Source organism: the organism of the source record quoted next, unplaced genomic scaffold (assembly GCF_019419815.1).
Source record: "Pyrus x bretschneideri cultivar Hongxiangsu unplaced genomic scaffold, Pyrus_bretschneideri_v1 Contig2, whole genome shotgun sequence".
In the NCBI taxonomy this organism is placed as follows: Eukaryota; Viridiplantae; Streptophyta; class Magnoliopsida; order Rosales; family Rosaceae; genus Pyrus; species Pyrus x bretschneideri.
In genome coordinates, this window is record NW_025999501.1 from 3,813,762 (window position 1) to 3,830,814 (window position 17,053).

Genomic DNA, 17,053 nt, shown 5'->3' on the forward strand with positions numbered 1-17,053 from the left:
TTTGAATTTCATGGGTAAATGTTTTGTTTTAAGTGCATACAAGCATGATTCCGCCTTTAATTGTTAATTGCATGCTATTGATGTTGCTTAAATGAACATGTTTTTCACAAATCTTCCTTCAAATGGTATCAAGAGCCTAAGTCTAGTAGTTGGTGAATCCTTTTGGGTTTTGTAGTTCATAGTTTGTGATTTGAATGTTGTAATTGTTACAAGCTTTATTCTTGCTTCTTTGAATGTAAATTTTGTTAGAAAATTTGCCATCTCAAATGTTGTAGATGTAGTTCATATGAGCATGAATTTTGGAGCTAAAATTTGGTGCCATGTTTTTGGGGAAATTCGGCCAAATCCAAAGGGTGGATTTTTAGGTTCTTGTTTGACTTGTTAAAAGTGTTTTAAAGTGACTTTTGGAACCCCTATGTACCCTAGTATGGTTGTATGTTATTTCCCTTAAGTTTGAGTGGTTTTGATATGTTTTTGGGTGAAGAATGTTCATGGAGCTCTTATGGGTTTTCATGAATGTTCTTCATTGTTCTTGATATGTTCTTGCCAAGAACAAAAGGTTTGGTGTTTTGATTCAAAGTTTTGATTTATTTCATAAAGTTTTTGTTTTGAAATATTTCTAATGTTTAAATATATTAGATATTTGTTTTGAAAAATTAAAGAAATTTTAGTGGGTAGGTATGTAATGATTTATTCCATTACACACACCCCACTTACAAAAAACTTTGAAATTTTTTTTATTACTTTGCTTCAAAATCGGCCACCCTACTCAATTAGGGTCCTTGTGGGGCTTTTGTGCAATTATATAAAGTTTTGATACTTTTGTGTATTTGCATTTTGACCCAAAAGTTTACGTTTTTACGTAAAGGTCCAAAATCACTAAAAGGACAAATTGTTTTGCTCCTTTAATGAAGTTTTATTTTTTGTGGAAATTTTTGGGTTCTAGTTGTAATTACATGAAGTAGTGGACTTTTGTGTTTTTACAAAGTGACCCCAAAAGTTTAAGTTTTTGCAAAATAGCCCAAAAGTTGAGGATAATTGCACTATGGCCCAAACAAGTTGAGGTCATAGCATTTTGGCCCAAATTAGGTAGAGAACAAAAATTGTTTTGTCTCTTTAAATGAGAATTGGATTTTCATTTCATTTAGCTCCATCTAAATCAATTCTATGGATACAAAAACCAAATGAAAATGTTGCATTCAAGTTTAATTAGTTAAAGCGTTAATTAATTAAAGAAAGGGTGATTATGAACCTTAGCCTACGATAATTGAGCTATGTGAATGGCCGTTTCAAATTTGTTTGGACCATGGGAATGAGTAGATTAAATTTTGGTTGTAATTTGATATGATCAATTGTTGTAAAAGAGCATAAGCTCTTCTTTACTTTAAAGTAATTTGATTTGATCAATTGTTGTAAAAGAGTATAAGCTCTTATTTACTTTGAAGTACTCCTTTCTTGTTTTATTCGATATGCATGAAATTGGAGTAGTTGGGTCCAACGCCCAATAAGACAACACGCCTTAATGTGATTAAACGCGTAACTAAAATCAATCACCATCCCTAGACCAAGATTCAACACTAGGCTCGTGTTGAATCGAATCAAAGGTTCATAGTCATCCTAAGGCCCTAAGGCAACTATATAGTCCATCAATGAATGCAAACCTTATGTTAGTAGTATCATATACTCTTGCTTTAAAAACCGTTTTAAAAGCTTAGTGGGAGTATTATATACAACTAAATCAATCAAATGGACCAATAGTTGTAATAGGACCAAAATTGTTTTAATTAGATTAAAATGAATATTTATGTGATGAGACCTAAAACCCTCAACCAAACCATTATTAAGTTGATAAGCGAGAGATGCTTTGAATATCTCTTCGTGGCCTTCCACCGTGGTAGGCTCCAATCGTTTGTGACTTGTACACCGGCTTCACCCTATCATGGGGGAGTACAAAGTGCATGCTTACACTCAGGAGGAGTCTATACGCATATGATGAGGTGAGTGTAGGCAACGAGGATGACCAACATCATATCATTGTGAGGCTATTCTTGAACCCTTTCATGAACTAAGCATGGTGGGAATAACTTAACTAAGTGCAATGGCGCCGATATCATATCATTGTGAGGCAACATTCTCTAGAGGCCAAATAAGATGGGTACTTGCAAGAGATGCAAATGAGTAAGCGTACTCTCTCATTATTATTAATGCTAGCCGATATCGTATCATCGTGAGGTGGGCTTGGTAATAATGAGCCTCCCATGCCCTACTAAGAGTTTCCTCCAAAACTCTCGAATTCCGATGAGGGATATGGAATTTGCTAAAAATAGTGGGTGGTGCTATTTGATTTAAAGACCAGAATCAAATGGCTTAAAATCAATCAATTTATATTCGTTATGTATTTGTTTACCAATATATTTGCAAACGCTATCCAAAACTTGACAAAGAAAAGCCGAATGCTTTAATTTCCGGACTTAGTTCTACAATCCCATAGATTGTCTTTAATGGCTTGTAGATGTAACTAAGTAGTCTCATCCTCACAATCTTCCTATTGATAATGTATCATTGGAAGAATATGTTAGATAAGTCTAACATGAGAAGGACAACACTTTTAATGTCATAATTCTTCAAAAACAAATTGTTGTATGAAGAAATAAGAGTTGCTTTGAACAACCCTTAATCAACACAAACTTTAGTGCTTGTCTCTTTGTTACACGAACAAGGAACTTGAGAAGTAAGCACAAGGGCATGGACACTTTATGTGCCATGATTCTTCACTTACAAATTGTTGTATGAAGAAATGAGAGTTGCCTTGAACAACTCTTGAAAGTTTGTTATTATGTTTAGAACATAACGGTTGGTTGACAAAAATAGTCCATTTATATGGACTTATGATGATTTTGAATTATTGAGTGTTGAAGTGTTAAACCACTTAACGAGACGGAAACTAGGCAAGGACTTCACCTCTGTGTCACTATCCTAATGGTTCACTAAGTTTATTGTAAACTATATAGTGAACAATAACCGCACGCTCTCCAAATCGTTTGATGTGTATAACACATTTGAAATAAGTTTCAATAGAGATAGTGGGAGTTTAGGGACCATGACTATTGTAGTCAAAAGGGAAGTCAAATGAAGAAGGCAAAATAACTCCAAGGGAACAAACTTTCTTTATGAAAGGATGGACATTGGAAGGGGTATTTGCAAGAAATGTCTTGCAAGTGTCAAGAACACACCTTTCGAAGGTGTTGTAATATGTTCTTGAAATAGTTCAAAACAGTTGGTTCTTCTACTTGAATGCTTGATTCCGTATTAGTAACTATGTTTTACAATTGTTGTAAAAGTGTGCTAATAAAAAGTAGAAGATTAATGAGAGAAGAGAAAGTACTTCACATTCGGAAAGTGAATAAAATATAGATCTCTGCGAAAGCGGATTGTACTTACTTCCTCATATGAACTACCAAAGAAATTGGAAAATACTAAAGATTGTCTTTACATTCCAATTTTAAGGAACTTAATTCCGTCACTATTGTAGAGATGGATGAATGTTTTGTTTGACAAAACATTGTTCTTTATTAATGAATGATTAGATTATGGTAATCGAATTAATTGTCTCTATAGTAGAGATGATGTGGTAGTGTTAACTGTTTAAGAATATAACAATGCTTAAAACCCAAAAGGTTGCAAGGTAGTGACTAATCCCAACTGAGTTGTGATACCTCTAAAACATAAGTTACGAGTTGGTCATAGATGGATGCTTTGGATCGTTAGATCCGGATCCAATACCTTCTTGTTAAAATTGTATAGAGGCGAAATGTTCGAATCTTTATTCTTTTGGAAAGAAGAAAGAATCACAAAGTTGTTGAGGTTAATTCACTTAGATGTTAGTGGCTCTTGTCCACAACATAATACTACTTATGTTGTATGACATTCACCAAAGATCACTCTCGGTTGGACTATAGTTTATTTTGAATAAACACAAGACCGAATACTTTGCAAAAAGTTTCAAAGAATTCAAGAAATGTAAGTAGATGAGTAAGACGTCTAAAGTATTTACCTCCTTAGATTTGATCCAAGGAAAAAGTAACACTTTAGATTAATTTCCTTGAAAAATATCAAGGAAAGTAGCATCGTAAGATAATGAATTTCTCCATTAGGAGAAGAATGAACATAAATAAGATTTAGTTCGTTGGACATTATCAATTACCTATATATATATGATATATACTTCTAAGACAACCTAGTTCCTATACCACAAGCTCCAAGGTAGTCCAGAAGGATTTATAAACCGTCTCAGTTGAATGGTTTGGACATAATATGGGTTTCCGAAACCATTATTAAGATAGTCTTGATAATATATGTCTAAAACTATAAATCACAAGACATGTTAGTTGTAAAGATCCATCCATCATGGATCTTAGCAAGCTAGTGGGAGCTATAAGCGTCTTATGAGAAAAGATCAATTGTTTGATTTCTCATAAAGATGTAAATGAATCTTTTGTTTACTAGGTTTACAAAAGATTAGTGGGAGTTGATCATATTCCTAAATTTGAATATATATACATGATATATATTAATTTTGAAAATAAAAGGAATTCTTCATCGTTAAAGTTATGACTTTAAACATTCTATAATGATAGAATGTATATGGGAGACATAGTCTATATACATGGGATGGAAATCTATAATGATAGATTTCAAGATATAATTGGATTATATCAATCCCTAAAATAGACAATGAGATGCTAGGAAGTTTCTCATATGATGATAAACTTCAATTAGAATGACAATTCTAGTGAGACTAGGAAGTTGTTCTTCTCAAAGGGAATGTACCCTTTGACTCCCAAAGAAATAATGCGTAAATAGAATCCTTTATGCATACGCAGAAAGGTGATTTATGTATTTCATATTGTATGAAAACATTGATATAAGTTGTACCTAGAACGGTACAAGATGATATCAGTGCAAGCCCAAGATCAGAACCATGGCAACTGTCAAATGAATCCTTAGGTATTTAAGAAATACTAAGGATGGATTCCTCAAGAATGAGGAAGAATTAGAGTAACGTAATGGAAGCGTAAATGTATTAGATTATGAATCTAATCCATCATAGAATATCTCTTCATTATGAATGAAGTGATAATGAGATATCTCTTTATTATGACTAAAGAGATATTTGGGTGGAAACGTTAAAAGTAATGACTTTAATGTGTTCCATCATGTATGCAAAATATATTGCCATATAGAAGCTTACAACATTGTTGTTTGGATGGGAAAGTTCATTCATGAACTCTCCATTCGGTTCCAACCAGAAAGTGTATGACACTAATGGGGCGATAACTCAAGCCAGGGAATCAAGGTCTCATCAAGGTCTGAACTCAAATGAGAGACTGAACCACATGATTGAGAATCATGTATAATGGTGACGTCGTTATTCTCAAGGTTGCTTCTATGGATAACATATAGATATCCATTGTCTAGGCCTACTACTCAGCCATTTATGAAATGACTACAGAAGAAGTATCATCACTGATGACTAAGCTGATTGGCTCTAGTGCAAGTGGGAGATTGTTGGAAATGTGCCCTAAAACCAATCATATGATGATACTTTATGGACATTTTCACATGTTAAACTAATCTAGTTTAATATTAAGGGCAAACATTATTGTTTGAGCCGTCTCATATAAATGTTATATGCTTAAACGATAAGTCCAAGGAATATGTGATTGGAAGAATGCGATCTAAAGAAGTTAGATTCATGAGACCATTCTTTCGTTAACACATCCTAAACGTTCCTGATCATAGGATTGTCAATTGGGCATTGACAGTCCGTTAAGATCAGTACGTGCTATGTCTTCTCTCAGGGAGAGTGACTAGTCTCGAGTCATTGGTGTGTGTGACATCAAGACAAGTACGTAGGTGCTCAATAGAGAATGAGTTCACTGAACACGATCAACGAAGAGTTTTCATATTCATGTCACATGAGAACTCATGGTTGGGATAATGCAAATTAGTCTTTTGACCTGAGGCATCACAGTTGTCTTGTGGTTAGGTCCTTAATCTTTGATTATGTCAAAGTCATTCCATCAGGAGGGTGTCCATGGCATCGTTGGGGTTAAGCCACTTAGCCATGGAGGCAAGTGAATGCGCAACAAGGGATCTCTAACCTTCAAACTGTTTGAGGGAGAATACTCTATGATATGATTAAGAATCTTTGGCCAAAGTATGAATGAGATTTAGGAATGTGTTCCAAATCACATTCAAGGTAATCATATAAGCACAAGACTCACATTGGATAGTAGACATGAATAAACTATCAAACCAAACAATGTGGTCAAGAGTATTGTATTAGAGAAAGACCGTATTGCATTTGTAATCCTAAAACTGAATAGGTTCTCCACCTCTTCTGATTAGCTTGGGTAACCATGACATGCTGCTAGGCGTCAACCATGGTTTGTGGAAGCCCTAAAAGTGTATTATCACTAACGGGAGAATTGAAAGTAAGTTTCAATTCACAATCGATTAGAAAGAGTTTTAATCGCCCACTGCCTCGCTAAAAGGAACCTAATGGATCGTTCACCGAGTAAGGTAGAGTTTGAAGAAACAACGGAGATGAGTAAGAATAATTAAATGGTTTAATTGTTTATCTAAGGCTAGGATTAATTAATATGTTAATTAATCAAACGAATAAGTTCGTTAAAGACCTCGGGTTAGTTTTGGGCCGCAAGGCCCAATGAGATTTGATTGTCAAGCCCATTAACTCAAGTTGTATGACAACTTGAATAAACAAAGGGCTTGAAAGCCCAATAAACCGTATAGGCTTGCCATGTTAGAAGAATAGGGCTTTTGGTCCATTAGGTCACTTATTTGAATGGACTATATAAAGGACTTTATAACCTAAAATTTACATATGGTAATTTTTGGGGAAAGGATGAGAACACAAGCTCTCCTTTCTCTCTAAAATTTAGGTCACCTTGGAGGGATCATCTAGCAATCAAACTCCTCCAAGGTCACTCATTTCTTCTTCATTATGCCTTGGTGATGAATCATTAGAGGTTCTCAATTTTGGGAACTTGGAGAAACCTTTTCATCCATCCAAATCCATGGATCTAAGATGCAAGGAATGAAGGCCCTCTCTTTGGGTGATTAGCCTTTGCTTATGCAAAGAGGAATCTACAAAGGTATTGATTTCTCAACTCACTTTGTTTTGAGTTGAGTCTTGGTTCACCTATCTACTAGGCTTTGAATTTCATGGGTAAATGTTTTGTTTTAAGTGCATACAAGCATGATTCCGCCTTTAATTGTTAATTGCATGCTATTGATGTTGCTTAAATGAACATGTTTTTCACAAATCTTCCTTCACACATAACCGTCCGTTCAAAATAACTTCTCATACATTGCTCAAAATGGACAAATGAATATACCAACGTGATCTACACAACCTCACGATCACAACCATATTTTTAAAATAATTTTTGGACTTGCCACGCATCCCAGGCGCCAGCTCAGACACGGACCCACGCGCCCCCACGCGCGGCCACGTGCTATGCACACTGACGGCGTCAAGTGACGCCGTCAGGAATATTCCCTTGAACTGACGGAATATTCCGTTAACCCTGACTGACGCCGTCGACGTCCGTTAGGAATATTCCGTTAAACCTTAACTGAATATTCCCCTTTCTTCTCCGGCCTTTCCCCCTCGCCGGCGCCGTCGCCGGAAAACCTGCAACTTAGGTTTTCTCGCTCGTTTTTCAACCGTTTTTCAAGATTTTTACACCATTTCAACCCTTAGGACTAGTAGAACACGATCCTACAAGTTTTAAGGCCTAAAACTACGAGAAAATACCTGTCCAAGTTTCCAAAACTCGGCCAACTTCGAACCAAGCTTTCCCGACATCCAAATTTGTCTAACGAAGCACTCCTAAGCTCCTGGGAACCTCACAAACACAACTACAAGCTTCAAAAGTCCAAAAACAAGCTAGATTAAGTTTGCATGAACAGTGTTCAAAACGGGAAAACCTCGAATCAACGTGAAAATGATGGTTTCCCTACCTGAAAGTGGTACCACAGTGCTCCCCTCGACCTCACGATCACAACTACACCCTTGGTTTCCTCGATCTGTGTGAAATATGGTAGGTGTGTGTGTGTCCGTACCAGTTTAAGGAAGAGGAAGAAGAAGAATAAGGACTCGGGGGAGAGAGAGAGAGAAAAGTCAGAGGGAGAGGGAGAGAAAGTAAGTGTGGATGTGTGTGTGTGTGGTCCAACTTTGGCCAACACCACATAAAACAACCAAAAACATAATAAAACAAACTAGGGGTAAAATGGTCATTTCACCTAAGCATTTCGATAGTTTCGGGACGGGGTGTCACAACATACGTATATATTTATATTATATTATATTATATTATATAGTATTCGGGACAGATTCAGGAACATATACGAATGGGATACTTGTAACTATATCCGAAACCGTAACCACATAATATTCGCAATTTTTTACCATATTATAAAATTACCCGAATTTTCATTTTCAAATCTATCTCATATCGAGTTTAATGATTTGAATTGCCATTACTAAATATAGATTGTTTATATATACTAACATTTGACCTACACACTTTGTGTGTATGAACATATTTTTTTAGAAAGTGAGAAGGAGAGAGGGAGAGAGACAATGTGGGGGAGTGGAAGGTTTTTGTTTTTGGTTTTATTTATATTTATATTTATTATTATTATTATTATTTTTTAATATTGAATGTATTTTAACATTACTTGTAGGTGATACTTCAATAAAAAACAGTAAAATTTGGACTTATGAAATTACATTATTGCCCATCATTTTTTTGTGTGTGATAGAAGACTAATTTGTCTTTTCACTTGGTTGACAAAGAGAGTTTCATTAATTAGTAGAGAAATAAAAATGTAAAAAAATTTAGACCTATGAAATTACATTATTGCCCATCATTTTTTTGTGTGATAGAAGACTAATTTGTCTTTTAATCATCTTTTAGTTGATAAAGAGGATTTTATTAATTAGTAGAAATGTAAAAATGTAAAAATGACAAAGAAATGGGTCCAAAGTAACTAAAAATTGGACATATTTCAAAAGTTAAAAGTCACTAAAAATTGGACCTATTTCAAAAGTAAGTTTATAAAATTGGACTTATTTCAAATTTTTTTTTTTTTTTTTTTTTTTAGGAAAACTAATGAAAAGGGCTTGAAAACTTTGAGTTTTAATGATAAGGACAAAATAAAGAATAAAGTGAATAGTACTAGGATTGACTTTTTAGTGTAAAAATATGGTTTTTCGTTAGAGTAAACAGTACCGTGGGTTTTTTGTTAAAACTCTTCCTCTTTTTTTTTTTTTTTTTTTTTTTTTTGGTTCTGCATGCAATATGTCAAAAAATGTAGTCGATAAATTGGTTTTGAAAATAAATTGGGAATAAATTTAGTCCCCTCGCTCTCGGTGTCACCCATTGAAGCAGGTTTTTGCACTCTGCAGCTAAACAATGGGTTTTGGCGGGACGACCTTGCAAACCCTGAAGCTCGCCGCAATTCCTCCACCTTCCTTTTCTTCTTCTTTCCACTCCGTTTTCAAACCGTTTTCCCAAACCTTTCTCTGCCGCCATAGCCGCAGACAAAGACTTCCACTTCCTCCGCCCTTCTTCGTCAGAGGCCTTTCAGCCCCGGCCGCACAGGCAACTGCCACCGCAGCCCCAAAAGAAACAAGCCCAGATGAAAAGGGTTCGATCATTTCACAACCCTATTTGTAGTTTGAATAAATTGGAGCTTAATTTTTTATTTTTCTGGTTAATATATTGTGTTTTTCTTTTGGGGGGAGATGCAGGTGTGAAGCAGCAATGGAAAGCAACGATAGACTTCAAGTGGATAAGGGACAACAAGGACGCGGTTGCGGCCAACATAGAGAAGAGGAACTCCAATGCCAATTTGGATCTTGTGCTTGAGCTCTACCACAAAATGCTCAATCTTCAAAAGGTCGGATTTTTAACTTTTCTGATTTATTGATTTGCTGAATCTTTACAAGTGCTGCAGGAGTTAGGAAATTTGTTGTTTTTAAGTTTTGGGAAAGTGTTGTTTTGTTTCTCAGTTTATGTAGCTAATTGTTACTCACAGAAAGCAGGAAGTTGAACGGCTTCGCGGGGAAAGGAATGTGGTTGCAAACAAGATGAAAGGAAAGTTGGAGCCATCTGAGCGTCAAAAACTTATAGATGAAGGTATCATTGTGCCCTTCTTTTGTTTATTCATTGTTTATACTTGGTGTGCTGATTTAGATTTGAGTTATTTAGAACTGTGGTCTTTTGCATTCAGGAAAGAATTTGAAGGAAGGGCTTCTTTCTTTGGAAGAAGACCTGCTTAAACTTACTGATGAGCTTCAGCAGGAAGCACAACGTATACCAAATATGACTCATCCTGATGTCCCGATAGGTGGAGAGGATTTTTCAACTATAAGAAAGATGGTCTCTCTCTCTCTCTCTCTCTATCTCTTTTTCACCCGCACACACGCAGGAGGGAGGTATTGTAGTCCATGTTCATTATGCATTCATCCTCATTTTCTGTGACCTTTTGTAGGTAGGCAGCCCACGTGAGTTTAGCTTTCCTGTCAAGGATCACCTTCAACTTGGAAAGGAACTAGATCTTTTTGATTTTGACGCTGCTTCAGAGGTACTATCTTTGTCTCATTTAGTGTGTTGAAGTGTCTCTCGTATATGGAAACGAAGAAAATCATGCCATTTAATTTCCAGTCTCAGCATTTAATTAGACTTTGTACCGAGTTGGAGATTATTGGAAGATTTTATAAATCCTCTAGGTCATGCTTGTATCAAATCAAACTAACCCTTATGCTATTTCCAAAAACATTGGGTGTAAATGGATCTTGGATCCATTTAACAAGGGAAAGGGTTTGGGTTCCTATCTATGCAACTAAAATTTTGCTAATTTCTACAGGTCAGTGGCTCAAAGTTTTACTATCTGAAGAATGAAGCAGTACTCCTAGAGATGGCCCTTATTAACTGGACGCTCGTGGAAGTAATGAAAAGGGGCTTCACACCTTTAACAACCCCAGAAATTGTAAGATCCTCCATTGTTGAAAAATGTGGTTTCCAACCCCGAGGAGCAAATACCCAGGTTAGTTCATACATTCTCTTTTTCATTGTCTGCTAGAAACAAAATGTTGTCTTAACTCTGGCTAAATATTAACAGGTTTATTCTATTGAGGATAGTGATCAATGCCTCATTGGCACTGCAGAGATTCCTGTTGGTGGAATTCATATGGATTCTATTCTTGCTGCATCATTGTTACCTTTGAAATATGTGGCAGTTTCCCATTGCTTCCGTACTGAGGCAGGCGCTGCAGGTACAGCATCAAGGTAAATTATCAGCACGCTATTCTTTTCTTGTCATTGTATTCTTTGTGAAAAATACTCGATACCACTTGGGTTCTGGTCCCATATTATTCTTAATATTCCTATTTTTCCTAAACGGCTGCTGCCAATTTGCCTGTAACTGTCCAAATATGCTTACATGAGGAATATGATTATTCTTTAATTATCCATTCTATCCAACCCAAAGGGGTTGGCTTTATATAGTACTCTATGAACATCAAAATGATTAATGCGGTTATGTGCCTTGAAGTTTTTAACAGCAATTTTTCCATGCCGATAGTGAGAGGGGTTCACTGGTTGGCTCTCTCGTTTAAACCAATTGTTTAGTTTCTATTCACAAGAATCTAGGATTGGAATATATGAATGCATACACCAGTTTTCAATTTAATTTTCTATAGTTTTGGTTTGCAAGTGACAGGTTGAAATCTTAAGTAAGATGCGTTCTGCCTGCTGTGTGCAGTTCAAAATTGGCATCATTTATTGTCTTTGGCATTTTAGGTTTACTTTGTTTTTGTGGACAACTGAAAGTATTCTTATAAATTGTATTAATTCTCTAAACAAGTGGTCCAAAATTTATTTTTATTACACTTCTGCTGTAGCAATATCTCCATACTGTGCAAGGTTGTTTACCAGTTCCACTAAACTGATGTGTTTTGTGCACCTCTTAAAGATTGAGATACCGTGCTTTGTATTCATAATCTTCCGGACAGGGTTTACTCTCATAGTCTTGTGTGCATGTAGAGATATTCTGTAAGACCTGTGGATCTTGTCCATCGTACAATAAATTGTTTTCTATTCTGTTTAGGGGTCTGTATCGAGTCCACCAATTCAGCAAGCTGGAGATGTTTATATTATGCCGACCAGAGGAAAGTGATTTCTACCATGAAGAACTCATAAGAATTGAAGAAGACCTATTCTCATTACTAGGATTACACTACAAGTGAGTACTTCTACACAACCTTTTGATTGTTCAGATGATTCGACTTTTCTGTGTTTATGGTAACATCGAGTTTCTTGACAGAACTTTGGACATGGCATCTGGGGATTTAGGTGCGCCTGCTTATCGTAAATTTGATATTGAGGCATGGATGCCTGGCTTAGCAAGATATGGGGAGGTATTACAACTCTCTCTCTCTCTCTCCCTCCCTCCTCCCAAAAGACAAAAGGAAGAAAACTTGTTCTTGGTTTCACAGGCTTAAAAATCTGCTACTTCAAAGTTTTGTTTTGAGATACAAACATTTATGTGGTCATTTGATTATTCTGAAATCATCTAATCCCATTTCAATGGCGACAGATATCAAGTGCATCAAACTGTACAGACTATCAAAGTCGTCGTCTTGGGATCCGGTTTCGTTCTACAGAACCAGCATTAACAAATCCTAAGAAGGGTAAGAGCAACCTCGCTCCACCACAGTTTGTTCACACGCTAAATGCAACAGCCTGTGCAGTACCACGAATGATCGTTTGCATACTTGAGAACAACCAGCAAGAAGACGGCTCTGTCATTATCCCTGAGCCATTGAGGCCCTTTATGGGCGGACTTGAGTCCATATATCCCAAACCTAGATAGGATGATGAGTTAAATTTATATTTATTCGGGAAGTTCCGTGGGATCATTCTTAGGTTATAAGAAAAGCCGACAAATACGTTGGTCGTTTCTTAAATTTTATTTGGAATTCTTTGCATCACGAGATGCCCGTTATAGAGAGTTCAAGTTTTGTTGCAATGAATCACGTTGTGTTTGTAGTCACGCGGTTATTTTCTTAGGATCCAAACAAGCCTCAGTGTGGTTGGGGACGTTGTAAATTATCGCCTGTTATGAAGAACGTCGTGAATTATCACCTAAAGAAACAGTTAAACACGTTTGTGAAAATGCAACATTACAAGGACGCAGTTTTGAAGAGAAGCAAAACGAAAACAAAGATGAAAAAATACTCTGTAGCTTTTGTTTCTTCACCCAAAAACTACATTACATCAATAGTCCTCTCTCTCTCTCCTCTCTCTCTCTCTCTCTCTCTCTCTACAATTTGAGTTTGCTGAAATCAATCTTTTGTACTGGATATGTATAGGCTTCATAATTGATTTGTTGGCCCAAAGTACTCAGTTTTGTGAAAGTAGTTATCAGATCAACCTGAGAACAGATTCAATTTTGCAACCAACAATTAGAACTGACATGTTAACAAGGTAAACAAGAACTAACAAACCAAGGGCAGACACAGACCTCATAATCTGTTTCTGATACTGTTTCGCGGCTGCGTTGGTATTTCTGAACCCACGGAAAAACTTCCGGATCAGCGGCTAATAGGGTTTCTGTGGCTATTTGATCAGGACCCAAGAATGCAGACATAACTGCTAGCTGGCCAAATCAAACAATAATGTGCTAGAATCAATAATCATGGAGCGATTTTCTTGCGCAGAAAATCTGTTTCTTTTTGTCGGTGCAGTGTTTAACTTGGTGAAGAAGTAAGATCCTAAAATGCAACTGCAGTTGTAGAAGTGATGAAGTAGAACCTGGCGGGGGCCGAAGCCAAGGGCAGAGAACTTGTCTTTCGATTCCTGGACACTTGCTTTGTCCCACTGGGGAACTCTTCCCTCTGGATCTGGCTCCTCCGTATCTGTTCTTCCAAAATTCCTTTCAAACAAGCCCCACTGTGGGCACAACAATGGTTGTATGAGTTACATTCCTTAACCGATAATTTTCCTATAACGTGAAAAAGCAATGCAGCTAATTATATGTACAGATCTGTCATAAGCAAAGCATGGAAAGAAAAAGAAAGACTTCCGCGTTTTCATGTTGATTTCAGTCCAACCATTCGTTCCATCTACCTCGCTAATGAAATAACTTCATTTCATAATTATGTGAATAGATAAAGAACTTCAACACCAACCATACGAAAGTCTAAATCAACATTTTCAATAACCATAATGGTCCTGGTGTATCTGTATGGATCAAGACAAATGGAGAACATACCTGACCATTCGAACCATATGCGGTGTATAATAAATTTCCCTTCTCTTCATTCCCTCCGCATTTGCGAATTGCAGCAGCGAGAAAAGTTTGCTTAGTAGCACTTTGTGCTGCATAGAATGAGCGAAACTGAATTATAGACATACTACCAGTTTATCAACCAACCCTATATGTCACTCAATGCTGATTGCCATTCATATGATGTGTTCAAATATTGTAATTTTAAGAAGCACAACCTGCTAACTGAATCAGATCAGCATACGAAATTGGTCCACCCTTCGAATTAGAATCGATTTCCTTCTTTGCTTCTTCTATTAAATTCAAAGCAGCAGCAAGCCCCTTGTTTTCAGGTCTGCTTATCTCTGAGCTTCATGCAAGAAAAATTGGAGAAGGAAGTGAATGTAGCTTTTGTACAAGGACTTGTAACCAAATTGCAGAGAGAGGATAAAAAGCAAGAAACTGAAACTGCAACACAAATGTGCGAAGTTCACGTTTATTCCTTTTTTATTAATTCCTAATACTTGAATGATATCAGAACTCGCGGTTCATTGCACCCAGTAGGCAGAGAAACTAGTAAAATGAAGACCATAAAATCAAACATCCAAAACTTTCATTAAGTTGTTTTTGAAAAAGCATATGTTTCTGATTCTTTTCTGATATAGATTACAGGAGGACTAAGGGCTTAAGGCTATACATTTTCCTCTGCTTAAGAAACAAAAACCATATTAAAGAAAATCGTATGTGTAATGTTTACCTGAATCTGATTGATCCATTCGGGCCCCCCGATTTTGAAGCCTAAAATATTGATCACAAATTTGTAAGCATTTTACTTCCCTCCCTCAGTAATTACTCAACCAATCCAAGAAAATATGATGGCAATCTACAGTATTTCACAGGGTAAAGTTTTTCGCCTGACCTTATCATAAGTGACGGCATCATTCAGTGCCAAAGTTAGTAAGGATGGGATAAGTTCCCGATTTTCCTGAAACGAAGAGGCGAATGAAAATGTTATTGCCTCATGAAGTTGAAAATGTGATGAATTATGTAAACAAAGATATACCTTTATAGCTTTAAAGAGGGTGTCCTTGATACTTGCTGTATGCAAGTGAATAAGAATCAAGATCAGCAGATTGTGGATGAATCTAGTCTAGCCTTGAAATGAAGCATCCGAACAAAAACTTACAAAGAAATTTAGAACGCTGTCCGCGCTGTATCAGATCAGCAGCCTCGGCTACTTCAACAAATGTTCCTGAGCTTCTTACCATTTCCTAAAAAGACATTACAACTGGCAGAAACTCATCATCAATTCACTCTAATTTAAGTTTCTTCAGTAAAACCAGTACCTATTGCAAAATTAACTCTATTTAACTCTTCAGTTCAACAATGATGACACGACACATTTTCTTCTCGATGTATAAAACACAATGCGCTTGTGGTTAACTCTTTAGAACACCGCCAAATGTGATTACTTGATTAAAATGTTGAACGAAGAAGAAGAAAATTATAAACGAGGGTAACGATAATCTAACCAAACCAAACTTAAAACAAAAGTCATGTTTCTCTCGTTACTAGTCCTAGGCATTTGCCACACTTGAGAAAAAGAATCCAAAAAGCTGCGCAGGCCGAGAGGCTAGTAATAATAACAGTAATGAGGAGAAAGCTCTTACCACTGCCAATGGTGGCGCCAACGCATTTGAGAATGTCCCTCCTATGAAATCTGTTCTCAGTAGCAGCATCAGCTTCAATTTTGTTACAATGTATTTTAACCTGAAATTCCATTTCGGACAGTACATAAGGCTAAAATCACTACCTATATCAGGAGAAACTTACATGCAACCGAAACACGAAGGTGTTTTAACTTGCGTACATATAACTGCGTAATTAGTTTGGAACTCCGCCACCTTGGCTTCTCAATGCACGTAAGTTATTCTGATATTCTCATTTATCAGAAGACACATAAAATCATAGGCAAAAGAAAACTTACAGAAAGAATTGGATATTTCGGGGCGTTGAGAGTGGCAGGAGGAAGTGGAAGAAATGAAGGGACAGTTGAGAGGAAGGACACCGCCATTGCCGCCGCGCTGATTACTGTCTGTCCTACTGAGAAACTTTGAGAATCACCGTCTGTCTTGACTCTTGCTCAAGTGTGGGAGAAAGTGGCGACCTGGGGAGGGAGAGGATATATCAGCGTGGGCCCCTGTATTGTGTTTACAGTCTTACGTGTGGCTTATGGTATTGTGTTATCCTATCTTTAAGTCCGACTCAGATTCTGGGGGATCAGTACCGATGATAAAAACCCCTAGTCTAAAGTAAAGACTAAACAATTCCAAACGAGAGAAGCTTTGTCTGACCTGTAACACCGTTACATGGTTATAATGACCCTGTAACACCGTCACATGGTTATAATGAGTTGATTGGCAATACCGCACAGAAAAGCTTCTTTGAACTATGCTAGTACAAGGTACACATGGTAATTTCTATGAATAATTTTGCTAGAAGAGACGTTCATGTAAGGGGGGAAAAAAGGTCATTGTAATTCGACCATTTATGATATCGGCTTGGCAAAAATACCTTCCTTTCATGGATGTATGCACTTGCTCTTTCTTTTTCATCACGTGACTTAGAACATGAGACTTAAATTTTTGAAAATTTTAAAACAGCTGATGTGGAATGTGACGGGCTGCCA

At 36.7% G+C, this 17,053-nt stretch overlaps 2 protein-coding genes across 4 annotated transcripts; one reads left to right on the top strand and one right to left on the bottom strand.

The window, feature by feature from the left end:
- Positions 1-9,434: 9,434 nt before the first annotated feature.
- Positions 9,435-13,132, top strand: LOC103962155 (serine--tRNA ligase, chloroplastic/mitochondrial). 2 transcript variants are annotated; one of them, XM_048583284.1, is made up of 10 exons: positions 9,435-9,741; positions 9,845-9,993; positions 10,139-10,232; positions 10,327-10,475; positions 10,588-10,680; positions 10,963-11,142; positions 11,218-11,384; positions 12,205-12,339; positions 12,421-12,514; positions 12,694-13,132. In XM_048583284.1, the coding sequence occupies exons 1-10, from the start codon at positions 9,507-9,509 to the stop codon at positions 12,967-12,969; spliced, it is 1,572 nt and encodes a 523-aa protein (XP_048439241.1). In that variant the 5' UTR covers positions 9,435-9,506; the 3' UTR covers positions 12,970-13,132. The 2 variants fall into 2 exon arrangements, with proteins under 2 accessions (XP_048439241.1, XP_048439242.1); XM_048583285.1 differs by having other exon boundaries at positions 9,599-9,741; positions 10,132-10,232.
- Positions 13,133-13,213: 81 nt separating this feature from the next.
- LOC103939660 (thylakoid lumenal 29 kDa protein, chloroplastic) lies at positions 13,214-16,585 on the bottom strand. 2 transcript variants are annotated; one of them, XM_009349767.2, is made up of 11 exons: positions 16,352-16,585; positions 16,035-16,134; positions 15,551-15,635; positions 15,428-15,462; positions 15,284-15,349; positions 15,122-15,162; positions 14,604-14,734; positions 14,371-14,477; positions 13,911-14,048; positions 13,621-13,755; positions 13,214-13,530 (listed from the first exon to the last, which is right to left on the bottom strand). In XM_009349767.2, the coding sequence occupies exons 2-11, from the start codon at positions 16,101-16,103 to the stop codon at positions 13,420-13,422; spliced, it is 918 nt and encodes a 305-aa protein (XP_009348042.2). In that variant the 5' UTR covers positions 16,104-16,134; positions 16,352-16,585; the 3' UTR covers positions 13,214-13,419. The 2 variants fall into 2 exon arrangements, with proteins under 2 accessions (XP_009348042.2, XP_048439243.1); XM_048583286.1 differs by lacking the exon at positions 16,352-16,585 and having other exon boundaries at positions 15,551-15,652.
- Positions 16,586-17,053: the final 468 nt, after the last annotated feature.

What these genes read in the sequence shown, in the direction of transcription:
- LOC103962155 (XM_048583284.1), top strand. Translation starts at nt 9,507, where the DNA reads ATGGGTTTTGGCGGGACGACCTTGCAAACCCTGAAGCTCGCCGCAATT. An exon ending in GCTGCAGGTACAGCATCAAG is followed by an intron (nt 11,385 to 12,204) that starts GTAAATTATCAG and finishes TATTCTGTTTAG; the next exon opens with GGGTCTGTATCGAGTCCACC. An exon ending in TTACTAGGATTACACTACAA is followed by an intron (nt 12,340 to 12,420) that starts GTGAGTACTTCT and finishes GTTTCTTGACAG; the next exon opens with AACTTTGGACATGGCATCTG.
- LOC103939660 (XM_009349767.2), bottom strand. Translation starts at nt 16,103, where the DNA reads ATGCTGCTACTGAGAACAGATTTCATAGGAGGGACATTCTCAAATGCG. An exon ending in AATGGATCAATCAGATTCAG is followed by an intron (nt 14,735 to 15,121) that starts GTAAACATTACA and finishes TCTTGCATGAAG; the next exon opens with CTCAGAGATAAGCAGACCTG. An exon ending in TATCAGAAACAGATTATGAG is followed by an intron (nt 13,531 to 13,620) that starts GTCTGTGTCTGC and finishes ATCTGTTCTCAG; the next exon opens with GTTGATCTGATAACTACTTT.